At 35.7% G+C, this 27661-nt stretch overlaps 1 protein-coding gene across 3 annotated transcripts in view; it reads left to right on the forward strand.

The window, feature by feature from the left end:
* Positions 1-27661, forward strand: part of LRBA (LPS responsive beige-like anchor protein) — a 723035-nt gene that overhangs the window by 510160 nt on the left and 185214 nt on the right. For all 3 annotated transcript variants that reach the window (XM_024764049.1, XM_024764050.1, XM_024764051.1), the window contains 2 exons: positions 4222-4337; positions 15522-15634. In XM_024764049.1, coding sequence (XP_024619817.1) covers positions 4222-4337; positions 15522-15634 — 229 coding nt within the window. The remainder of the gene's footprint in view (positions 1-4221; positions 4338-15521; positions 15635-27661) is intronic.

The following is a 27661-nucleotide window of genomic DNA, read 5'->3' on the forward strand; positions in this document are numbered from 1 at the left end:
AGGTCATCCCAGGAAGAGAGACATCTTGTTTAGAGACTTTAAGGAGATACAATTTCTGTGACTTGGAGATTAGCTAAATTTGGAGGAAGATAAAAAGGGGAGGCATCCAGTGTGTCTCCCCAAGTTTCAGCTTGAACTGCTCAGTAGCACAGACTGAGATGGGGAACACTGTAGAAGGAGTACCTGTATGTATCTACCCTCCCATACCCCCCATGGTTGGGGTTGGGGGGGCAGAAGTGAATGAACTGAAAAGGAGAAGGTTAGTTTTAGATCTGTTGAAATTGAAACCCCTGAGAGATGTCTAGACGGAAATGTTGAATAGGAAGTGAGACATAAGAAGGTATGGCTAGAGCGCAAATGAAAAGCGTAGTAATTGGGAGTCATTACCATTTAGATGAAATTTGAAGCCTTGAGAGGAAGTGAACTCACCTGGGGAGAGACATAGAATGGGCAGGAGAAAAGAGGGCTGCATTCTGAGGAAATGCAACATTTAAATGTTAAGTAAATGAAAGAGAAAAAACAAAACAAAAACAGAAAGGCCTTGAAAAATGGGAAATCCAGGAAAATGTGATGCCAAAGAATGAGAGTATTTCAAGAAGGTAAGATGTGATGAGAAATCAGTAAGACGTAGACTGAAAAAAGGCCATTGCATGTAGCAGCAGCAGTTTTTGGCTGCCAGAGGTTGATTGTTGTGTTTGTCTATTCAGTATCAACAAGTTCTAGTTGGCAAGCAGGCCCTTGAATTTTGTTGCAGCCTTTGGGCTGTCTCTCTTGGTTCTGGTTTAGGTGTGAGACTTCTGACTTCTCAGTCAATAGGACATGAGTAGGTAGAGATATTTGGATTAAATCCTGACCTACTACTGTTGGCAAATGTCAGGAGAATTAATCCTACTATCACTCATCTACCTGTAGCTCTTGATCTGGAGTATTCTCTCTGACACTTTATGAGTACTTGACAGTATAAGCATATACACATCAATACCAGTTATAAGCCATAACAACATACTGAACCAACCCAAAGTTTCTACCTACAATATCATTTTAGTTTTCTCTTCACTAGTTTTGCCCAACCCTATCACTTGATTCAGGCATTTTTTTTTTTTCTGTAAGGGAACACTAATCAAGGAGTTTAACACATAAATAATCAGAGGTTATAACAGCTACCAGGAGATCATATTATCTTGCAGTTTGAAGCTTGGTGTGAAGTACATGGATGAGGTTAGGATGAGCAGAGGTTAGGCCATAGGGGGTGACTGGAGTGGTAGGAGGGCTTTTTTCTCCTTTTATTTCTTGCTCCATGGTCTGTACCAGTTTCTCCCCTACATACCTCCCTGCATTTAGAGTGCCTGGGCTTGGGAGCTCCTTTTTTTGTTTGTTTCCAGACATGCTGCTGCAGCTCTTCAGAGTAGCCCTTGGTGCTTTTGGTAAATTCTGCACTCAGCAACTCCTCCTACAATGGTACAGAGAAGGACAGTGATTTGGATTTCTGTATCCAAGAGATCATCTCAGTAGACACAGAAAAAGCATTTGACAAAATGAAACATGCATTCATGACTAGAAAATCTCAACTGACTAGAAATATAAGGGAATTTCTACAAACAGATAAACAGCAACCATCAAAAACCCACATAACATACACTGTACTTAATGTTGAAAGACTGAATGCTTTTCCTCTAAGGTCAGGAAGGCTAGGATGTCTTCCATTGTCACCACTTCTGTCAATATTATATTGATATATAATGTGTGCTAAGCCTGTGTGATAGGAAAGGAACGGAAGGGAAAAATCAAAGGCATCCAGATTGGAAAGGGAAATGTCTTTATTCCTAGATGACAAAAGACATGTACAATTTTTGCAATGAAAAGTATAAAACACAGCTGTTAGAAAGTAAAGACAGACATTAGTAAATGGAGACATTCCATATTCATGGATCAGAAGGTTCAATATGATTAAGATGTCAATTCTTTCTCAATCTATAAACTTAATACAATTCCTGTCAAAATTTAGTACACTTTCTGGGAGAAATAGAGAAGCTGAAATACAGTGGATCTAGAATTGCCAAAACAATTTTGAAAAAGAACAACAAAATTACAGAACTTATACTATCTGATTTCAAAACTTACCATAAAACCATAGTAATCAAAATGTGTGCTATTTATACAAGGATAGGCACATAAATTAATGAAACTACATTGAGAATAACGAAATAAACCCTTGCATTTATGGTCAGTGGCTTTTTAAGAAACGTGCCAACACAATTCAATGAAGAAAGGGTAATCATTAAACAAATGGTACTGTAATGACTGGATAGTCACATGCAAGAAAATGAACTTCAACACTTACCACACACTGTTCATAAGAATTAAGGTGTGTCATAGACCTATATTTAAGATCTAAAACTAAAAAATTTCTCAAATAAAATATAGGATAAAAACTTTATCATCTTGTAGTAGGCAGAGAGTTCACATGTGACACCCAAAAGCATAATTCATAAAAGACAAAAATTGAGAAGACGGATTTAATCAAAATTTAAAATGTTTGTGCTTTAAATATATCACTAAGTATGTGAAAAGGTAAGCCACAGACTGAGAAATATTTGCACATCACGTATTTGATAGACTTGTATCCAAAATGTATGAAGACCTTTGACAATTCAATAATAGGACAGAAGCAACCCAATTAAGGTAAAAAAGATCTGAATAGTAATTTCCTCAAAGAAAATAAACAAATGGCTGATTAACACATGAAAAGATGTTCAACAATGTACATTAAAGTTATAATAAGATACCATTTTACACTCACTAGAATGGCTATAATAAAAATTTCATACAATAGCAAGTATTGGCAGAGATGTGGAAAATTTGGAACATCATACATTGTTTGTTGGAATGTATAATGGAAGACAATTTGGCAGTTTCTCAAAAAGATAAATATTAAGTCAACAGACAACCTGGCAATTTCTGTCCTAGGAATCTACCCAAAAGAAATGCAACCATATGTTCAGCAACAACGTGTACGTGAATGTTCTGAGTAGCATTTTTCATAATAGCTAAAAACTGGAATAATTTAAATGTCTATCAACTGGTGAATGGATTTTAAAAATGTGGTATATTCTGTATTCATACAATGGAATACTATTTACAGTCAAAAGAAATGAACTGCTCATACACGCTGCCACATTGATGAACCTCAAAACATTATGGTTAGTAGAAGAAGCCTGATGCAGAAGATTACATGATGTATGATTCCATTTATCTGAAATGTTCAGAAACGGCTAGTTCATAGAAACAGAAAATAGATTGATAGTTGCCTAGAGCTGGGGATAGGAATAGGAATTAACTCTAAATAGGCACAAGGGAAGTTTTAGTGTTGATTAAAATGTTCCAGAATACAATGTGGTGATAATTGCACAACTCTAGAAATTTACTTTAAAAAATCATTGAATAGTACACTTACAAGGGTAACTTTTGTGTTACGTAAGTTATACCTTTGGAAATAAAGCTTGAAAAAAATATGTATCTTGTCCTTAGTAGTAGGAAGAACTGTGACAGCATACTTCTCTGAGATTCTGGGCTCTGAATGTAGTAATTAATCCTCCCACCTATTTCCCACTGCTACTTAGTATTGGTCAGTTATATCCTTTGTTACTTACATTGCATTAAGAAAACAGAAAACTTGGTCTACTATTAGGCTGTATAAAAGAATAATAGTTTCCCTTACCTTTATCCGAACCCACAAATGGACACCTGAGGAGCTGGGATCCTCTTTCCCCTATTACAATGGGTATACAAAAATAATGTTTAAATTTGCAATGTACAAATATGCTGTCTTTAAGAGATGACTATTTAAACTGATAAAGATGTGAATACAATTTTATGTGTATTACTTAGTTACTATAATTACTTTTGTATCAGTAAGGCAGTGAATTATTAATCATACAGTTATTAATCAACATTTATGGAGCCTAGATATTATAATGGCTTTGTAATGACAGCTTATCTTGATGAATAGAATATGGGTAATAGACCTGTGACTCATCCAAATCATTCGTTTAACCATTAATTATAGATTGAAACATCTCTAGCATTCGTTAGTATAACATGAATAGAATGTCTCAGAATAATACAGATGCCATTTTGAACAAGCACAGAAGTCATGATTTATTATTGATCTAATTAATCTTAAGTTTAATTTGATTCTATATCAAATTCTTTTTCTTGCAGGCGTATCTCATTAGCTAGTCCTCGTCAACTTTTTAAAGCTTCTAATATGACCCAGCGATGGCAACACAGGGAGATTTCAAATTTTGAGTACTTGATGTTTCTCAACACAATAGCAGGTAATTTAAGCTCACATGTTGATGTATTTCAAATGATAAATTATTAATAGTGATATGATTAGATTATTTTGAGTATTTGTATAAATAGAGTCATTCCATGTAAAGCTAAAGGCATAAGCAAGCATACAAAGATGGGAAGAAATGCAGTATACCTAAAGAACAATTAATGGTATAGTATGTGTGTGTGTGTGTTTTTGCGTGTACATAAAATATATATTCATAAAGGTATAATGAAAAAGAACTAGAAAGGTACTTGGAGACATTATGCAAGATTTTTTTGTCAGTTTGAGGAATTGGCAGTCAACTTACAGGGAAACGTTTGAAAGTTTTTGAACAAATGAGTAATATCAGAACTGTATGAAAAGTTGGAAGCAGTATGAAGGATAAATTATGGTGTAGAGAATCTAGGTAGAGAGCAGAAGTTAGGAAGCAATTACATATAAAAAGTAATGAGGGCCTGCATTAGAGAGGTGACAATAGGAATTAAAACAAAGGATTAGATAACACAAGAATTGGACTTCCCTGGTGGCGCAGTGGTTGAGAATCTGCCTGCCAGTGCACGGGACACGGGTTCGATCCCTGGTCCTGGAAGATCCCACATGCCACGGAGCAACTAAGCCCATGTGCCACAACTACTGAGCCTGTGCTCTAGAGCCCATGAGCCACAACTACTGAGGCTACGTGCCGCAACTACTGAAGCCCACCCGCTTAGAGCCTGTGCTCCACAACAAGAGAAGCCACCGCAATGAGAAGCCCACACACCACACAGAGTAGCGCCCGTTCACCACAACTAGAGAAAGTTTGTGCGCAGCAACAAAGACCCAATGCAGCCAAAAATAAATAAATTAATTAAACAAACAAAAAAAGATAACACAAGAATTTACAAGGTACAAACCATTTGCCATGCAGCCGACTGAATGTTGGGATTAAATGAGAAAGATGTGTCAGAAAAGACTTCCAGGCTTCTGCTCTAAATCATGAGGAAAATGGTGGTGCAATTAAAGGGAGAAGTCAAAAAATTGATCTAGAGAAAGATGAATTTACTGTGATAGCAAGACATCCAAGATAAGATATCAAAAAGAATTGTTGGAGTATAGGTTAAGTGAGGGTATTTGGAGCTTAGAGATAGGACATTGGATTTCATCTGCATACAGAGGAAATCACCAAGAGAGAGAGTTGAGATTACCAAGCCAGGTGATATAGAAAGCAGTGAGGTAAGGTCTGGGGAATGCACTTGAGCATAACAAAAAGAAAGAGGGAAGCTAAAGAACAATTAATGGTATAGTATGTGTGTGTGTGTGTGTTTTTGCGTGTACATAAAATATATATTCATAAAGGTATAATGAAAAAGAACTAGAAAGGTACTTGGAGACATTATGCAAGATTTTTTTGTCAGTTTGAGGAATTGGCAGTCAACTTACAGGGAAATGTTTGAAAGTTTTTGAACAAATGAGTAATATCAGAACTGTATGAAAAGTTGGAAGCAGTATGAAGGATAAATTATGGTGTAGAGAATCTAGGTAGAGAGCAGAAGTTAGGAAGCAATTACATATAAAAAGTAATGAGGGCCTGCATTAGAGAGGTGACAATAGGAATTAAAACAAAGGATTAGATAACACAAGAATTGGACTTCCCTGGTGGCGCAGTGGTTGAGAATCTGCCTGCCAGTGCACGGGACACGGGTTCGATCCCTGGTCCTGGAAGATCCCACATGCCACGGAGCAACTAAGCCCATGTGCCACAACTACTGAGCCTGTGCTCTAGAGCCCATGAGCCACAACTACTGAGGCTACGTGCCGCAACTACTGAAGCCCACCCGCTTAGAGCCTGTGCTCCACAACAAGAGAAGCCACCGCAATGAGAAGCCCACACACCACACAGAGTAGCCCCCGTTCACCACAACTAGAGAAAGTTTGTGCGCAGCAACAAAGACCCAATGCAGCCAAAAATAAATAAATTAATTAAACAAACAAAAAAAGATAACACAAGAATTTACAAGGTACAAACCATTTGCCATGCAGCCGACTGAATGTTGGGATTAAATGAGAAAGATGTGTCAGAAAAGACTTCCAGGCTTCTGCTCTAAATCATGAGGAAAATGGTGGTGCAATTAAAGGGAGAAGTCAAAAAATTGATCTAGAGAAAGATGAATTTACTGTGATAGCAAGACATCCAAGATAAGATATCAAAAAGAATTGTTGGAGTATAGGTTAAGTGAGGGTATTTGGAGCTTAGAGATAGGACATTGGATTTCATCTGCATACAGAGGAAATCACCAAGAGAGAGAGTTGAGATTACCAAGCCAGGTGATATAGAAAGCAGTGAGGTAAGGTCTGGGGAATGCACTTGAGCATAACAAAAAGAAAGAGGGAAAGTTATTAAAGAAGAGAAGAGAATGACTGACCCCAGAGTTTATAGACTTAGTAAGAGGAGAACTAAGGTGAAGCAAATGTCTTGAGATATAAGGGGAAAGGGAGAAAGGCCTTGGCCACTGTATTAGATGTGGTGGAGAGGTAAGGGAGAATTAAGAGTGAGTACAGGCCATGCCTTTGGCTTTAACATCTCAGGACTTACGGGTTACTTTATAGGGGTTTGTTTTCTTTCTTTTTTTTTTTTTAAATATTTATTTTATTTATTTGGTTGTGCCAGGTCTTAGTTGCGGCAGGCTGGCTCCTTAGTTGTGGCATGAGAACCCTTAGTTGCAGCATGCATATGGGATCTAATTCCCTGACCAGGGATCGAACCCAGGCCCCCTGCATTGGGAGTGCTGAGTCTTATCCACTATGCCACCAGGGAAGTCCCTAGGGGTTTATTTGCAAAACAAGCAAAATAGTTTGATTATAAGGACTGAATGGTTCGAGATTAAACGAGAATATTAGATGTAGATTACAGTTTTCTTGTGTAATAGTAAAGAGAGGGTGAGTTAAGGCAGTGGAGAGTAACTATGAAAGAGGAAGAGAGAGGAAAAGTAACAATTCACATTATGAGGGAGACCTGTTCAGGAGCTCAGGTGGAAGAATCATACCTCCCAGAGAATACAGACACTGTTGGAAAAGTGGAGAAGAGAGGGCATAGTACGAAGAATTGGAATTTCAGGGCTTACACTGAAAAAGTCTAAGATTCATCAGTTAGGAAGATAGTCATCTGAGGGTCCATTGAGGGAAAGGAATAAAGAAGGTTTGAACAGTTATGTGGAATTTAGTAGGGATTGTATAACTAGAGACTGAAAGGATTTTTAAGTAATAATGAGAGACAGGAAACTTATGTAACAAGTTTAAATGGGCATCTTTTGTACATGATAAATCAGTTAACACCTAAATTGAATGCAGTGTAATAATTATGGACAGCATTTATGAAATGGTCTACTCTCAAATAACTTCTAGTGTGCCTATAGTGTCTTTTAAATATATCCCCTGTATATTCTCTTTAAAGAATAGAATCAATAATTTGTTTTGGATGGTTTTTACATACACTAGAGGCTGGGGTGGAGTCTCATGTTATTTAATATTTCTTTTACAGTGTTATCTGTGATACGTATAGGTTCTCATGATATCTGACACATTTCCCAAAAGACAGTCACTAGGCGTTCAGTAACTAAATATTGAGTTTAACTTACTTAATAAAAGTCTGTTTACAGTGAGCAGGTGCGTACTCTTTTTCTCGTAGATACAATAAACTTGATTATTTAAGCAGATAGGCTAAGAAGAGGATTTTACTGTTTACTAACATCTCAATCAGGAAAATGTGAGAGAATGGAGACATCAAAATAGACTGTTTTTTGCTGTTTAAGTTTGGTTATTTTCTTCTGGGAGAAGTTAAAATTGACAGAAATATATAATGACATAAATACTTCTGAATTAAAATTGTCCTAGTTATTCATGTTTCCTAGGACTACTTCCAGGTCAATCAAGGAAGAACTCTGTTACTCTAATAGACCTCAAGCCCATGATGAATACAGTGAAATAAAATGTTAAAAGCATCAAATCAGGTTGTAGTCCTTGCTCTGCTCCGTCCAATCGGGGAACTATTTACCCTCTGCTCCCAGGTCTCTCAGGCAGCCACTCCCATGGGCACATGCCCAGAAGCTGCTCCTGCCCCACGCTCCCTCCCTCTGCCTTTCACTTCCCAGCTGCCAAGATCTTGGAAGCTTTGAAGCTCAGCAGAGAAGGCAAATTCATTGAGAACAGTCTGTAAAGTGTCAAGCAATATCCAGATATTACCAGCACCATGCCTGTCCCCTGCCTGAACCTGGGATTCGTCCATGGAGTGAGTGGTCCTGGGTCCTACATTGGCATTGCTCATTTGGTTGATGAAGACATATTGACAAAGTTGTTGGTTATTCCCTTTTGCATTCTCACTAGCAATGCAAAAGAGGGACTGTTTCTCCACACTCTTGCCAACAGAGTATATTGTCAAGCTTTTGAACGTTTGCTAATCTGGTACCACAGGACTGCCTGCTTGCTGAGACCCTCTGTAAAAGCTCCATACACCCTGGTATTGAGCTTTCCGAGGAGGTAACAGTATTCAGAGAGGGTCTTGGTGCTCCGACTGGGTGTCAGGCCTGTGCCTCTGAGGTGGGAGAGCCAAGTTCAGGACATTGGTCCACCAGAGACATCCCGGCTCCATGTGATACCAAACGGTGAAAGCTCTCCCAGAGATCTCCATCTCAAAGCTAAGACCCAGCTCCACTCAACAACCAGCAAGCTACAGTGCTGGACACTCTAAGCCAAACAACTAGCAAGACAGGAATACAACCCCACCCATTAGCAGAGAGGCTGTCTAAAATCATAAGGTCACAGACACCCCAAAACACACCACCAGTTGGGGTCCTGCCCACCAGAAAGACAGGATTCAGCCTCATCCACCAGAACATAGGCACTAGTCCCTTCCACCAGGAAGCCTACACAACCCACTGAACCAACCTTAGCCATTGGGAGCACACACCAAAAACAACGGGAGCTACGAACCTGCAGCCTGCAAAAAGGAGACCCCAAGCACAGTAAGTTAAGCAAAATAAGAAGACAGAGGAACACACAGCAGATGAAGGAGCAAGGTAAAAACCCACCAGGGCAAACAAATGAAGAGGAAATAAACAGTCTACCTGAAAAAGAATTCAGAGTAATGATAGTAAAGATGACCCAAGATCGTAGAAGTAGAATGGAGAAAATACAAGAAACGTTTAACAAGGACCTAGAAGAACTAAAGAGCAAACAGACAATGATGAACAGCACAATAAATGAAATTAAAAATTCTCTACAAGGAAACAATAGCAGAATAACTGAGGCAGAAGAACGGATAAGTGATGTAGAAGATAAAATAGTGGAAATAACTACTGCAGAGCAGAATAAAGAAAAAAGAATGAAAAGAATTGAGAGAGTCTTAGAGACCTCTGGGACAACATTAAACATACCAACATTCGAACTATAGGGGTCCTGGAAGAAAAAGAGAAAAAGGAAGGGACTGAGAAAATATTTGAAGAGATATTTGAAGTTAAAAACTTCCTAATATGGGAAAAGAAATAGTCAATCAAGTCCAGGAAGCGCAGAGACTCCCATACAGGATAAATCCAAGGAGAAACACGCCAAGACACACATTAATCAAACTATCAAAAATTAAATACAAAGAAAAAATATTATAATTGGCAAGGGAAAAACAACAAGTAATATACAAGGGAATCACCATAAGGTTAACAGCTGATCTTTCAGCAGAAACTCTGCAGCCACAAGGGAGTGGCAAGACATATGTAAAGTAATGAAAGAGAAAAACCTACAACCAAGATTACTCTACACAGCAAAGATCTCATTCAGATTCAACGGAGAAATTAAAACCTTTACAGACAAGCAAAAGCTAAGAGAATTCAGCACCACCAAGCCAGCTTTACAGTAAAAGCTAAAGGAACTTCTCTAGGCAGAAAACACAAGAGAAGGAAAAGACCTACAATAACAAACCCAAAACAATTAAGAAAATGGTAATAGGAGCCTACATATCGATAATTACCTTAAATGTAAATGGATTAAATGCTCCCACCAAAAGACATAGACTGGCTGAATGGTTACAAAAATAAGGCCCATATATATGCTGCCTACAAGAGACCCACTTCATACCTAGGGACACATAAAGACTGAAAGTGAGGGGATGGAAAAAGATATTCCATTTAAATGGAAATCAAAAGAAAGCTGGAGTAGCAATTCTCATATCAGACAATATAGACTTTAAAATAAAGACTATTACAAGAGACAGAGAAGGACACTGCATAACGATCAAGGGATCAATCCAAGAAGATATAACAATTGTAAATATTTATCCACCCAACATAGGAGCACCTCAATACATAAGGCAAATGCTAACAGCCATAAAAGGGAAATCAACAATAACAAAATGATAGTAGGGGACTTGAACACCCCACTTTCACCAATGGACAGATCATCCAAAATGAAAATAAATAAGGAAACACAAGCGTTAAATGATACATGAAACAAGATGGAGTTAATTGATATTTATAGGACATTCCATCAAAAAACAACAGAATACACTTTCTTCTCAAGTGCTTGTGGAACATTCTCCAGGATAGATCATATCTCGGGTCACAGATCAAGCCTTGGTAAACTTAAGAAGATTGAAATCATATCACATATCTTTTCCAACCACAATACTATGAGACTAGATATCAATTATAGGAAAAAATCTGTAAAAATTACCAACACACTAAACAATACACTACTTAATAACCAAGAGATCACTGAAGAAATCAAAGAGGAAATCAAAATATACCTAGAAACAAATGACAAAGAAAACACGACAACCCAAAACCTATGGGATGCAGCAAAAGCAGTTCTAAGAGGTAAGTTTATAGCAATAAAATCCTACCTCAAGAAACAAACATCTTAAATAAACAACCTTAACCTTACACCTAAAGCAATTAGAGAAAGAAGAACATAAAAACCCCAAAGATAGCAGAAGGAAAGAAATCATAAAGATCAGATCAGAAATAAATGAAAAAGAAAAGAATGAAACAATAAAAGATCAATTAAAAGCTGGTTCTTTGAGAAGATAAACAAATTGATAAACCATTAGCCAGATGCATCAAGAAAAAAATGGAGAAGACTCAAATCAATAGAATTAGAAATGATAAAGGAGAAGTAGCAACTGGCACTGCAGAAATACAAAAGAACATGAGAGATCTCACCTCATATAGGTGCCATTTTATTGGCACCTATATGCCAATAAAATGGACAACCTGGAAGAAATGGACAGATTCATAGAAAAGCACAACCTTCCAAGACTGAATGAGGAAGAAATAGAAAACATAAACAGATCAATCACAAGCACTGAAATTGAGACTGTGATTAAAAATCTTCCAACAAACAAAAGCCCAGGACTAGATGGCTTCACAGGTGAATTCTATCAAACATTTAGAGAAGAGCTTACACCTATCCTTCTCCAACTCTTCCAATATAGCAGAGGGAGGAACATTCCCAAATTCATTCTACGAGGCCACCATAATCCTGATACCAAAACCAGACTAAGGTGTCACACAGAAAGAAAACTACAGGCCAGTATCACTGATGATCATAGATGCAAAAATTTCCAACAAAATACTAGCAAACAGAATGCAACAGCACGTTAAAAGGATCATACACCATGATCAAGTGGGATTTATCCCAGGAATGCAAGGATTCTTCAATATGCACAAGTCAATCAGTGTGATAAACCACAATAATAAATTGAAGGAGAAAAACCATATGATCATCACAATAGATGCAGAAAAAGCTTTTGACAAAATTCAATAGCCATTTATGATAAACTCCCTCCAGAAGATAGGCATGGAGGGAACTTACCTCAACATAATAAAGCCCGTATATGACAAACCCACAGCCAACATCATTCTCAATGGTGAAAAACTGAAACCATTTCCTCTAAGATCAGGAACAAGACAGGGTTGTCGACTGTCACCACTATTATTCAACATAGTTTTGGAAATCTTATCCACATCAGTCAGAGAAGAAAAATAAATAAAAGGAATACAAATTGGAAAAGAAGTAAAGCTGTCACTGTTTCCAGATGACAATACTACACATAGAGAATTCTAAAGATGCTGTCAGAAAACTACTAGAGCTAATAAATAAATTTGGTAAAGTAGCAGGCTCAAAATTAATGCACATAAATCTCTTGCATTCCTATACACTAATGATGAAAAAATCTGAAAGGGAAATTAAGGAAACACTCCCATTTGCCATTGCAACAAAAAGAATAAAATACCTAGGAATAAACCTACCTAAGGAGACCAAAGACATGTATGCAGAAAACTATAAGACATTGATGAAAGAAATTAAAGATGATACAAACAGATGGAGAGATATACCATGTTCTTGGATTGGAAGAGTCAACATTGTGAAAATGACTATAGTACCCAAAGCAATCTACAGATTCAGTGCAATCCCTATCAAACTACCAATGTCATTTTTCACAGAACTAGAACAAAAAATTTCACAACTTGTATGGAAACACAAAATACCACGAATAGCCAAAGCAAACCTTGAGAAAGAAAAACAGAGCTGGAGGAATCAGGCTCCCTGACTTCAGACTATACTACAAAGCTACAATAATCTGAACAGTATGGTCCTGGCACAAAACCAGAAATACAGATCAATGGAGCAGGATAGAAAGCCCAGAGTTAAACACACCCACATATGGTCACTTTATCTTTCATAAAGGAAGCAAGAATATACAATGGAGAAAAGACAGCCTCTTCAATAAGTGGTGCTGGGAAAACTGGACAGCTACATGTAAAAGAAATTAGAACACTCCCTAACACCATACACAAAAATAAACTCAAAATGGATTAAAGACCTAAATGTAAGACCGGACACTATAAAACTCTTAGAGGAAAACATAGTAAGAACACTCTTTGACATAAATCACAGCAAGATCTTTTTTGATCCACCTCTTAGAGTGATGGAAATAAAAAGAAAAATAAGCAAATGGGACCTAATGAAACTTAAAAGCTTTTGCACAGCAAAGGAAACCATAAACAAGATGAAAAGACAACCCCCAGAATGGGAGAAAATATTTGCAAATGAAGCAACTGACAAGGGATTAATCTCCAAAATTTACAAGCAGGTCATGCAGCTCAATATCAAAAAAACAAACAACCTAATCCAAAAATGGGTAGAAAACCTAGATAGACATTTCTCCAAGGAAGATATCCTGATTGCCAACAAACACATGAAAGGATGCTCAACATCACTAATCATTAGAGAAATCCAAATCAAAACTACAATGAGGTGTCACCTCACACCGGTCAGAATGGCCATCATCCAAAAATCTACAAACAATAAATGCTGGAAAGGGTGTGGAGAAAAGGGAACTCTCTAGCACTGTTGGTGGGAATGTAAATTGATACAGCCACTATGGAGAACAATATGGAAGTTCCTTAAAAAAGTAAAAGTAGAGCTACCATACGATGCAGCAATCCCACTACTGGACATGTACCCTGAGAAAACCATAATTCAAAAAGAGTCATGCACCACAATGTTCATTGTAGCTCTATTTACAATAGCCAGGACATATGAGCAACCTAAGTGTCCATCGACAGATGAATGGATAAAGAAGATGTGCCCCATATATACAATGGAATATTACTCAGCCATAAAAAGAAACGAAATTGAGTTATTTGTAGTGAGGTGGCTGGACCCAAGGTCTGTCTTACAGAGTGAAGTACGTCAGAAAGAGAAAAACCAATACCGTATGCTAACATATATGGAATCTGAAAAAAAAAAAAGGTTCTGAAGAACCTAGGGGCAGGACAGGAATGAAGACGCAGACGTATAGAATGGACTTGAGGACATGGGCAGGTGGAAAGCTAAGCTGGAACGAAGTGAGAGAGTGGCGTGGACATATATACCAAAGGTGAAATAGATGGCTATTGGGAAGCAGCCGCATAGCCCAGGGAGATCAGCTCGGTGCTTTGTGACCACATAGAGGGGTGGGATTGGGAGGGTGGGAGGGAGACGCAAGAGGGAGGAGATATGGAGATATATGTATATGTATAGCTTATTCACTTTGTTATAAAGCAGAAACTAACACACGATTGTAAAGCAAATATACTCCAATAAAGATGTTTAAAAAAAAAAAACAAACATCCAATCATAAGGGAGGCTTAGATACCAAGAATTTGTGTTGAGAGCTACTGTAATACTCAGCTGTATATTGATTTGATATCCGTATATATTTGAGAACAGGAAAAGAATGGAGATGGTAGAATACACTGTAAGAAAGGAATTCAACCAGTATTAATATCCTTGTTTGCCTTGTAATTTAGCCATAAGAGTCTGTTCACATTAAATCTAAGTAAAAATAGGTTTTAGACTAGTAAAATCGTGGAGTCAATGCCAACATTTTTACTCCAGAAACAATGATGTCATCTACCGTGCTGCCTCCCAAAGGGGTGATATCCAGAAAACTGCTGTTTCTACATGGATGGGCACCTCATTCTTTGTTTTATTCATATTTTTAGTAGACCTGAATGTGTCGTTGAATGTCATTAGTTTAGAAGAAACATAGAAGAGTATGTGGCAGCATTTGGGAATGGAGTAAGCAACATCTATGATGCTGTGCATTATGTTCAAAGGAGCACAGAATTTGAAAGCTGTCACAGAAATTTCAGAGTTATTAAGAGCAACCTGGTCATTTTACAGTTGACTGTGAATGCCCATAGGGGTGAAGTCACTTGAACTTGGTTGATCAGTTGATTGGTTGGTTGGTTAATTAATGGCAAAGAAAGGATTCTGGTTTTGAAAAACTCTATGAGATTGCAAATTGTTTTTTGAATTCTTAATGAAGATTATTTTATTTGGTGCAGGCTTTCAACTAATAAAAAATAGTTGTGTAATTTATAAGATGTGGGTACAGAGTATGTGAATTTGAATGTAGTTCAACCATTAGTAGTTGCATGATTTGGGGCAAGTTACATAAACTTTTGTGCCTCGGTTTTTTTATCTGTAAAACGAGGGTGATACCAATTTCATAGGGTTATTGTGAGAATTAAATGAAATCGTGAATGGATAGCACTGGAAACAATGTCTGGCACTCAAAAATTGTTGTTCTTGTTACATTTAGTATATTCCTGAATGTTTATCATTTCGTTCTTTTAAATTAAGAATGACTTTTTTTTTCCTCTTCCAGGACGGAGTTACAATGACTTAAATCAGTACCCAGTGTTTCCCTGGGTCATTACTAATTATGAATCAGAAGAACTGGATCTTACTTTGCCAAGTAACTTCAGAGATTTGTCCAAGGTAATTTCTTAGTAATCATCTGAAATATCACTATCTTGAATATAAAAATATTCAAGTGATTATCTTTATTTTCACATCATATTTAAAAAATATTTTTAATATTATAACTTTAATATATTTGTCCTTTAAATGTATTTTCATTACTCTCAAATTTAAATTAGAAAAATTTAATATACATGGTAACCTTGATGACAGTTAAAAATATTAAGAGTTATATTTTTTTCTTCATATACATTTAAGAAGATATTATTCCCAAATATCACCTTCTTCTAAGGGTGTCAGTACTTGATAAAAGATACGAAGAAGAAGTTTGCACATGGAAACTTCTCACCAGCTCTCTTGTAAAAAGAGAAGTAACCCCACACTGTTCTGTGTCTCCTAAGTGATTTTCCTCTACCTTTTGCCCTTCTCTGAGCCATTCCTCACTACAACAGAATGGATCCTCTTTAAATGTAATTTTTTTTTTTTTTTTTTTTTTTTTTTTTGGGAATGGCTCACGGGGCCCAGCCGCTCCGCGGCATGTGGGATCTTCCCGGACCGGGGCATGAACCCGTGTCCCCTGCATCGGCAGGCGGACTCTCAACCGCTGTGCCACCAGGGAAGCCCTAAATGTAGTTTTGAATTCCATAAATTCAGCGCTTAAACCTTTCTTGACTTATCACTGCATGCAGAATGAATCTTTCCCAACTCCACAGTTTGCTTTCTCTGCCTTGAACGTTCATCTCCCTGCTCTGTGAGTGGCTGACTGTCTCAGTCCTTTAGGAACAACACGTCTTTATAGAGACCATTACTGATTCCTTCCTTCCTCTCTTTCTTTCAGAGCACCTAAAATATCATGCATTTTTTTTTTTTTTTTTTTTCACCCGCGTCCCCTGCATCGGCAGGCGGACTCTCAACCACTGCGCCACCAGGGAAGCCCTATCATGCATTTTTACATATCTTTCTACCTACTTGTTTTGGTTCTTCTTGTGTGCTCCACTAAAGTTCATAAAGATAGAGTTCTCGTTTACCATTATTTCTCCCTTGCCTAGTATAGGACCTGCCATTCAATAAATGTGTTAAATAATAAAATATACATTTCTCCCAAGTTCTAAAAACTTAATTTTAACTGTGTTAAAGTTAATCAGTCTGTTTTTAATTTTAAAATGTGAAACATGTAAATAACAAAAATTACCTCTAATTTACCGCATATCAATAAGGAACAGTTACGTTTTATGCACACACACACACACACACACACACACACACACACACTGGTTTTTCTATAAGTATATTCTCATATCATCAGGTATTCTTTAGGAATTTTCCTTTTCTGTCCTGAATTATCAACAAACAGAATATCCTGAATCCTTTTTCACTTTTAAAGGAGAGTTTTCATTTTCAAAAGAAAGCCCTGTTTGCACATTAACTATCAGATATGGGATTAATGTGTAGAATATATAGAGAACTCCTAAAACTCAACAACAAAAACCGAACAACCTGATTCAAAAACGGGGGAAGAATTTGAATAGACAGTTCTCCAAAGAAGTTATACAAATGGCCAATAAGCAGATGAAAAGGTGTTCAGCATTACTAATTGTTAGGAAAATGTATATCAAAACCAAATGAGATGCCACTTCACAGCCAGTAGGATGGCTTTAATTAAAAAATAAATAAATAATCATAAAATAACAAATATTGGTGAGGATGTGGAGAAATTAGAGCCCTTGTGCACTGCTGGTGGCACTGTAAAATGGTGAAGCTGACATGGAAAAAAGTATGACAGTTCCTTCAAAATAAAAAATAGAATTACCCTAAGATCCAGCTATTCTACTTTTGAATATATACCCAAGAGAAATAAAAGCAGAGACTCGAAGAGGTATTTGTATACCAATTTTAATATTTATAGTAGTATTATTTACAATAACCAAAAGATGGAAGCAATCCAAGTATCCACTGATGGGTAAATGGATAAACAGAATGTGGTACATATATACAGTGGAATATTGTTCAGCCTTAAAGAGGAAGGAACCTCTGACACATGCTACAATATGGATGAACCTTGAAGACTTTATGCTAAGTGAAATAAGCCATTCACAAAAGGACAAACACTGTATGATTTCACTCATGTGAGGTATTTAGAGTAGTCAAATTCATAGAGACAGAAAGTAGAATGGTGGTTGCCGGGGCCTGGCCGGGGGGAGGGAGAAATGGAGACTTTAATGGGTATAGAGTCTCAGTTTTGCAAGATGAAACAAGTTCTGAAAATGGAAGGTGGTGATGGTTGGCCAACAACCTGAATGTAATGCCACTGAACTTACACTTAAAAGTGGTTAAAATTGTAAGGTTCATGTTATATATATTTTATAACAATTAAAAAACAAAAACAATACAAAAGGCCAGTAAGGGGAGAAAAAGAGGTAATTAGTAAACTAGACGCAAAATAGAGGTTTGAAAAAGCGCCTGCATGCTTCTGCTTTTACTTTTCTTTGATCACCTTGAGAAAAACATGCCCAGGTTAACTAGCTGGAGGGTCAGGACTGACACCTGGAGGATGGCTGAGCTGTGTGAGCTGAGGCCATCCTACACGAGCCAGCCCTCAGCTGACCATGAACATATGAGCAAGCACAGCCAAGAGCAGCCAACTGTGGCCCAGATCAGCAGAATTTCCCAGGTGACCCATTGACTATGGAAAATAATAAATGGATAAATGTTTTTTGGTTTTTTTTTTTTTTAAAGGAAAGCCTTACTTACGTTTAGGTATTGTACTTGTTCTAAGACCCTGTAGTATTTCACTGGAATCTGTAGAGCTCTCTTGTATAATAAATGAGGACTGTATTAGTTTGACTTGTGTAGTGAGCCATGCAGTAGGTCAATAGTAAAAACTGGACAGCTTTTTAATTCTCAGACTATTATATCCTACTATCCTTTTTTGAATTTTGTGTAAGTGAAATTAAAGATCTCATTTTTCATTAAATTGTTAAAATGTAAAATTTGCCTCACAAAATAAATATATAACCTTTCTAGACATCTAGAAGAATTGCCTTTTTTTGTTTAAGCCGAGTCCTTCAGTTTGGACTTCTGTTTAAGCACATAACTTATTAAGATGTTTTGTGCTCTAGGGGACTTTTTGCAGGCTCTTTCAGATGCAGTGAGTAGTTGGATGGATTGTGGACAAGGTGCATGTTTATGTCTTGATGGAACAGTAGCAATGGTGATAAGTGGGAGGCTATTTGGATTTTTCTGCTGCGGCTGTATTTCTCTCTTCTGCCATCACTGTACCTGAACAAGAACTCCCATAACCCTATCACCTCGTCTTACTACTTCCTTGCCAAAAGCCTCCGTTCTCTGACCCTCATCTTTGTTCTCTATTCCACTAAAAATCTTACATGACCAGAAGAAATCCTTCAAAACAATTTTTTTAAAGTAGGTCCTATAAATTTTTTCATTATGAGAATCTGATGAAATAGTATCAGCAAAATGCTGTTATTATTTGCCAAGTAAACAGAATCTTTTATTCAAATTGAATCTTATTTGTATGTTGCAGCTGTTTCTAAGGAACTTGCCAAATAGTTTTGCTAGGTGTGTAAAACACTGTTTTAATTCATGTCTTTATAACTTATCTTCTGTATGTGATAAATAAGGTTATTTTTATGCCCCACTAGACAAGCAATAGAAATTTTGCTTTTTTTATTTTATTAGATTAAAAGTAAAAAGGGGCTCAAAAGCCAAAGCAAAAGAGTTATTTTCATTATTCTCTATCTATAAATGTCCATATCCACTATACAAAGACATAAAAATATCACTTTTGTGATTTAGTGTGTTTAATTGTAGTAGTATCCATTTTTATATTATAAGAGATTTTATAAGAGATTTTATATTTTATATTATAAGAGATATTATAAGAGTTGTATTTTGTGCTGAGGAAGGAAAATTTATAAAGAGTGTTTTCAACACTAGCTGAACAGCACTTAATTGGCTAGCCAACAGTAGTGCAATTATCAGAGCTGGGAAGAAGTAGGGAGCTCTAATACTCAACCACATAACCTACAGCATCTCCTTTCCTATAAAGCAGCAGTAGTTCAAATGCTACAAAAGTCATTCAAGTTCATGAAAATGGAATTCTGCTACTACTAATTGTTTTCATTAAATATTCATGGAACTAAGTGAGTTTGGAATTAACTGAATTATTTTAAGTGAAATAAGCATATCAGGTATTTGAAAGTTGTACTTTCCATGTATAACATTGTTTACTTTATAAAATGTGTCTCATTCCTATTGGTATTAAAATCTGCCTAATGTTTACAGTATGATTCCATTTTGAAATATCTGTTTATATACATATTTTCAGGAATGCATCACATACATAAAATGAGCTATATCTGTATGAAAAACGATTATACTAGAATTATATTGAAGTTTGTCCCATAGTATACATTTAGCAAACATTACTATTTGTTTAAATAAACTTGTGAAATCAAAGGAAACGTGTGCAAAGCTTAATTTAAAATATAAACAGAGCTTACCCTCCTTCTTAAGATAGTATAGCCTGACTAGCTTTAAAATGCATTGAATTATTTATGTGTGTTTATGTCCATTTAATTTCCCCAAAGCTGGTTTTCAGAGGACTTTTAGTAGCATTGATACAATTTTATTTGGTAATCTCTTCCATGTTGCACAGGGAATTCTCTTTTTGAAGCTGAATTAATGTAATCAACACCCTTTCTTCTGTATTATGTTTCTGATCATTCTCTTCAAAAAGAAAGTCTAAATGGGGCAGTGCAAAAAAAATGTCTAGTCTGAAAATCACAATGAAAATTTAATATTTCCTTGTATTGAGAAACTCCTCATTTAACATAATGGTTTAATTTATTCCTTTAAAGCTGAAAAAAGTAGAGATCAGTTTTGAAGTTGATTTTTTTTCTCCACCTTCCCTGTTGTTTCATCACTAGTCTGAAATTCTGACTGATGAGAAGACAGATCTAACCATGCATAAACTTTGAAGTGACATTAATCCATATTTTACAAATACACACTGATTTTTATATTTGGCAGTCTCCTTGGAAGAGATAAGAACATTTTTTTTGTCTTTTCTTTATAAGAAGTTATAATTAGGACAAGAATATATTTACAAAGTGTCATACCATAAAAACAAATTATGATGGCTGAGTGTTTCAGTACCAGGGCTTCCTTGGGTTAGTAAGATTTTTTTGTGCTATTGTGATTTATTTATTTATTTTTTTCCTTAGTAGGAGATTAGTTGTGTAAGCCAGTTTTCTAAGTGAGAAAAATCAAGATAATCAGGTACAATCATTTCTGTTCTAATTGATCAACAGTTATTTTGGAATATTTAATGTATATACCTGGATACCTATTCCAAAAAACAAGTATGTTGTTAGATTGAAATGGAACCATCCATTTCCAAGTGAAATCTTGCAAAACTCAGCTGTAAATTTCAGAAGGTAGGAACATCTCACTTTATTACTGTTAACTAATGTTTATTAAGGACTTAGTATATGCCGGGCTCTTATTTAAGAATATCACATGTGTTAATTCTTTTAACCCTCACAAAGGCCTTCTAAGATTGGTAACGTTATTATTGTCTTGACAGGGGCAGAAATTGAGGCACCATGGGGTTAAGCAAGTTGTACAAAGTCACACAGCTAGTGGATAGAACCAGAATTTAAACACTATGCAGTTCACAAGTAGCATTTTAAAAAAGGAATGGAATAGTATAGCATTACATTAAAAAAAGAAAGTAATGTGCATCATGTATGAATCTTCTGCATAACGGGTGTGTGTGCGTGTGCGTGTGCATGTGCGTGTGCGTGTGTGTGTGTGTGTGTGTGTTGGGTTATGATTTGAAGTGACAGATTTCTTACTATGAGTTTTGGCCCAGAAACCTTGAGAAACGCTGCAGTATGCTATACTGCTTTGTACGTTTGGCATCAATTGCTACGTCTGTTTTGATGTTATTTCATCAAGTTGCTTTTCACCTCTCATGCTGAAATGCATGGTAAGAGACAACCAGCATTCCATTGCTTGAAAAAGGAAAGCTTTTCCCAATTGCCTACTCCTGGTGTGTTTGTCCCAGGTTATGCCCCAAGCTTTTTTGACTAAGCCTGTTTTATGAAAAAGCTGAATGTTTGCTTAAATCTAGAGAATACCTGATGTTACTACTCGAGCATTCATTTGTGTTTCTCATTTATTGATTGTTCATTGAGTAATAGTGTGTGCGAGGGACTCTTAGTTTCTGGAGATTAGATAAAATAAAATCTTCTAAGTTACTATTTTAGTAAAAAATAACTGAAGATTGGGGGGAAAAAGCAGGACTGGCCAACGTATAATCAAGTATTTAATATTTATTAGAGCTCACATTCTTAAAGTGAAGGAAAATACTGAAAGAAAGAGTTCAATGTAGAGGGAAAAGAAAAATCATGCATTTTTCAACTGTAGAGTGCAAGCACAATGTGAGCTGTTATTTTGTTTAAGAATCAAGAAAAGTAAACGTTAGGGGAAAATGACCCTACACCACTATCTCCTAATTCGTACCTTGCAGTGTAGAAATTTGAGGAAAGTTTACTATTATCAGATCTTCAAACTGTATTTTAAATTTTGGTCCATGTCCCAGTTAATCATAGGTTTTTGTTTGTTTGTTTGTTTGTTTTAAACCTATCTTACAATGTTGTACCATCCACACTCTGTTAAACTAGCAGCTTTCATTGCTCTAGTCTGGATCAAAATGTTTCTAAAGTGTACATTCTGAGATAACTGAAGAGAACTGAATGACAAGGCTGTTCTGAATTTATTTACTGATTGATGAGTTGCTATTGTTTGTCCTTGTATTTATTGTGTTTTTTCTCTCTCTCTCTCTTTGTTTAAAGCAAAAGTAGATGATTTCCACCACCACCCCACCCCGCCTCCTGTCTCCTTTTTATCTCCTACCATTTGGTTGTGTGTTTTTATATGTGAGATATTTCTCCTAACACACACATTTAATATACAGCATTCATCTTGACCTGGAATTGACTACCGACATTTAACTGTTGTTGATCAGACAGCACTTCTTTATCTCTTTAAGTTTTAAGTGCTGTTTCTGACGAATGCCAGTCCTTTTAGTAGGCTCTGTAACAGATATACTGGGAATCAGTATACCATCTAGATGTCACAGAGGGAAAAGAACACTCTTTTGGCGGAGGGGGGGCAATATTGTTTTAAAATGATAGGGGTTATAGCTTTTACTTTGTTTTTCTATTTATTGGGCTTCAGTCAAAACCAAAGGAATTCAAAGTTAAAAAAATAAAACAACGTTATTGTATTATAACAGTAAATAGTGGATCTTAAAGTATTTAAATAAAACATAATGGCAGAGAAAGAAATTTAGAATTACCCCACATCTGGCTATTTTTTATTGGCTGACAAAATATATTAAAAATATTTTAATCTTGGCATCAAATATACTGTTATATGCCACATGGATCTTAGGGATTTTGATATAAATTACATTCCCTGGCCTTGGGGCGTTTATAGTCCAGTCAGCAAAAAAATGATATTGGGAAAGGTTAGAATCTTTTTGTAGGATTGTGAGGGAAGCCCTAGTAGGTGCCTTTAACAAACATTTTGTATAAGCGCCCTTCTTTAATCCCTTCAACAACACTGTAAGGAATGTGTTATTATCTTTATTTTACACATAATGAAACTAAGATATAGTGAAGTTAAGAAACTCTCTAAGGTCATACATTTTCCAAGTGTTCAGGCTATGAGTTGATCTCAGATCTGTCCCTATCACTGAACTGGTAGACTTTAGATATAACCAGAATAGTTTACATTGAATACCTGCATTTATACTTCTTTCCAATATGCAACTACTTTTACCTTCATCTTGGCAAAAGACTAGAGGTTTACTTTTTGGAGAAATTGTACTGGAGAAGTTTCTGATTTGAGAACAACAAAAACAGCAGAGGGAGAGTTGAAGGGTAAGGAATGGAAAACAGGAGGATTAACAGAAAGCTTTAAGAACTGAATGGTGAAGGCCCCCAGACCCCTTTTGCTGTCATGCTATCGGAACTCCGACAGCCAGGCTTGTACCAGCCCCACCCTGTAAGACAGAAAATTGTGTTACTCTTTGGACATACTGACTGGCTCAAGAGAAAAGACCTGAAAAGTACCGACATTTAAGGATCCTACTTGGAGCCCACCTGATTTCTCTTCAGTGAAGTCTACCCGTTCACATGCTGCTTATTAAAAGTGTACTTCAGTGTACTTCAGTCAGCTCTTTCGTGCCTCATTCTTAAAAATGAAGGTAGCAGACATTTAAAGACAGCCTTCAGTGTGAAGGACAACAGAGACTAAATGGAATAGAAAAATAAAAGAAACCGGAAGAAACAAAGACAATTTAAGAAGCAGAAGAAGCCTTAAAAACAAAGCAAGAATAAATACCCTCACAGAGAAAAACTATTACATTAATAGAAAAAGAAAATGATTTTATAGAAAGTAGAGTGTAAGTGCAGATGTTTTCTAAAAGGAACATCCAAAATGAAAGGGGAAATAGCCTGGAAAGGTAAAATTCAAGAACCAGAGTAGGAAATTTTTGTATTTAGATAGACTTGTGTCAGCCTGCCTCCATTTATTAGAAGGGACCTTTAGCAAAGTACTTAATTTGGGGGATCCTATATAGCAAACTGCTTTTTATGTAGTATTTGTATAATACTGAAGAAAATTTTTCATGGGTACACTGACCTTTTAAAACTTTAAATTATTACATGTTCAATGTGATAATATTTTGTTTAAAATATGGCTGTGCAACTTTTTCCTCACAATTTAAAATTAAGTTTAGCAAAATGTGAACATACACACACAGGGCAATATATTGTGGTGTGTTTAGAGGATTTACTGAAGTTTTGTTTTTAAATTAGGAAAACAATCTATTGGTTTTGTATGATTATTTTTTTTAATTTGTATTTTTAAAGTATTAGCACTCTGTATAGCAGATTTGTTTTTTTACTGGAAGTTACCTTCTAGTGGAAGTTTTTATATGACTGTAACAGAGGTTAAGCCTACACTTAGTTTAAGCAGCCTTCAGTGACATTGTTTCTCTAACATTAGTCAGAAAATGATAAAGTGAAGTAACTGAAATGGATTGTGGTTAATATTACTGTCAGGGAGATGAATAATCTTGACATGTACCAGCAACACACTGCCAGTCCAATAATCCTTCTCAAAGTTAAGTATTTATTCTCAAATCATCCTAAGTTACTGTGGTGTGGAGTGATCATTTATTATTATTTATAAATGAATTGTTTTATTTACATAGCATTACCAGTTTTATCCCATAGTACTTCCTGTTTTCTTAGTTTAGTGCTGGGTGTACTAACTTGGGTAGATCCTGAGTAAGGAACATGTACTTAGCCATAAATTCACATAAAAATTGTTTTCGAAACACCTAGAAAAAAATTTTTTAAGTTGAATAAGCTGTGGTATTATACTTCTGATTTCAGGCTGGAGTATTTTTTTCTAAGAGAGTAAATATAGTAGGAAGACATTTTAAAAACCTATATACATTTGGAGCTTTCTTTATATCTTTGTGTCAACTTCTCATTCTTATATTTCCCTGTGATAGTCAAAACTTATTTTATGTGAATGTGTAATAGTCTGCTTTTTATAGTGGGTAAGTAGTAACGTATCTTTTAGTCACATGTCCACATTCCTGTCCAAATCTTTATTCTCCAAGTCCATTTATTAGAATAAGCACATTTTTTCAACATAAACAAAGGTTTATAGTACCCTGTTTATATTGAATAAATGTTTTTATTCAAATAATTGATTATTAAACATTTTCTGGGTACCTTTTGTAGACATTGTTCTGAGAACTGTGAGAAACAAAGGTGAATGAAATAGTCCCTACTTTTAGAGTTTTACAACCAAATGAATGTTATGTAGGAACCATTTATACAAGAATAGTTTTATATCTGTGTGACTGTGACACATTTCTATGTGACTGTGAAACATCTTATGTCTGCGTGACTTAACTTTAGACTGTCCCACTTTCAGAAAAGGAGTTTTTAAAAAAACTGAGTTCATGATTTATAACGTCAACCAGCAAATGATTGGAAAATCTGAGTGCTACCTTTCTGAAATACGGACAAGGTGATTAGAAGACATTCATAGCATTCAGAATTGTTGTATCATTTACAACTCCACTGTTTAATGCCCTTTATAAACTTGAGGTATCATCCTCTTTAGGCCATCTTTCCAGGATTCTGTTCTAGGACCTGATTTGTTTGACAGTTTCACCAATATTACAAATTGATCATACAGCTTGCATTGCAGTAATTAAAATATAAAGTTTTAAATCATTTTTCAGAATGAAATACTCATGTAAAATATTTAGTGAAATACAAAGAAAAAATGTGACATCTTACATTTAGGCTTAGAAATATACAATATTAAAAAAAAACAGGAAGAAGAGAGGATGAAGATAAGTCGGAGTTCGAAATATAAATGTCAGTAGTCTTATTGGTGGAAAGGAAGATAAAGATGTAGCAGTTGTTTTCAACCTATAGCCTCAGGTCACTTGAAGGTGGGACTATGGGTTTACTGCAGGAGGCCTGTGAATTCACGTCTACGTGTATATATTTGGAGCCTGTCTTACTGGAAAAATTTAAAGCTGCTGATGTACATTATTTAGTTGACTACATGCTTATTATTACCTAACAGTGATTTGACTTTTCTAAAAACAAATTGTGTCAAACATAATTATTATTACCCTCTTCTACTGTTGCTGCTGATGCTACTTATTTTTATCTATAATCTATCATAGTTGCAAGATAACAGTTGAAGTTCATTTGTTTTACAAATGCAAGTCCGGTTCTTCCAACACCATTTGTTGAAAAGACTTTCTTTCTCATGATTGTCTGGGAACCTTTGTTGGAATTAAACTGACTACATATTGTGTAGGTCTATTTCTGGACTCTATATCTGTCCTTGTATTGATACCACACTGTCTTGTTTACTATAGCTTTATAGTTAGTCATAAAATCAGGTCATGTGAATCCAACTATGTCTTCTTTTTCAAAATTGTTTTGGCTATGCTAGGTTTTCTGTTTTTCCCATATAAATATAGGAATCAGCTTGTCAATTCTGCTGAGATTTTGACTGGTATTATACTTAATCAGTAGGCCATCTTTACTAAAAAAGATATATTAGCAATATTGAATCTTCCATTCCATAAATATGGTTTATCTTCCATTCGTTTAGGTTTTCTTTAATTTCTCTCTAATGTTCTGTGGCTTTTAGTAAACAATTCTTGTACGTATTCTGTTAATTTATCCTTAAAATTTTCATGTTTTTTATGGTTACAAAATTTTCAATTCCAGTTGTTCATTGCTAGTATATGGGAACACAATTGAATTTTTTATATTGACCTTGTATTTTACAACCTTCCTAGATTCAATTATTCATGCTAGCAGCCTTTTTGTAGACTTTAGGACTTCCTCCCTCTCCCAATGAATACTTACTGCATTATATAATGTTAACTAGAAGTGCTGAGAGTGCCTTGTCTTTGATCTTAGGGGAAAAGCCTTTACTTTCATCATTAAGTACGATAGTAGCTATAGGTTTCATGTTTCTATTGTTTTTTTCTGTTTTCAGTTTCAGTGACCTTTGCTTCCCTTATTATTTTTCTTTCTACTTGATTTGGATTTAATTTCTCCTCTTTTTTAGTGTCTTAAGGTGGAAGCTTTAAACTGTTGATTTCAGATCTCTTTTTCTTTCTAATATAAGCATTTAATGATACAGATTTTTCTCAAAGCACTGATTTTGTAAGGTCCAACAAGTTTTTCTATATTGTGTTTTCATTTTTATTCTTTTCAAAATATTTTCTAATTTTCCCTGTGACTTTCTCATTGACCCGTAAATTATTTAGAAGAGTATTGTTTCCTTTCCACAGATCCTAGAATTTGTCAGATGTCTTTCCCTTGTTGATTTCTAGTTTAATTCCATTTTGATTGGAGAACATACTTTGTATGACTTCAGTTCTTTTAAATTAGT

Source organism: Neophocaena asiaeorientalis, unplaced genomic scaffold, assembly GCF_003031525.2.
Source record: "Neophocaena asiaeorientalis asiaeorientalis breed wild unplaced genomic scaffold, Neophocaena_asiaeorientalis_V1.1 scaffold594, whole genome shotgun sequence".
Lineage (NCBI taxonomy): Eukaryota > Metazoa > Chordata > Mammalia > Artiodactyla > Phocoenidae > Neophocaena > Neophocaena asiaeorientalis.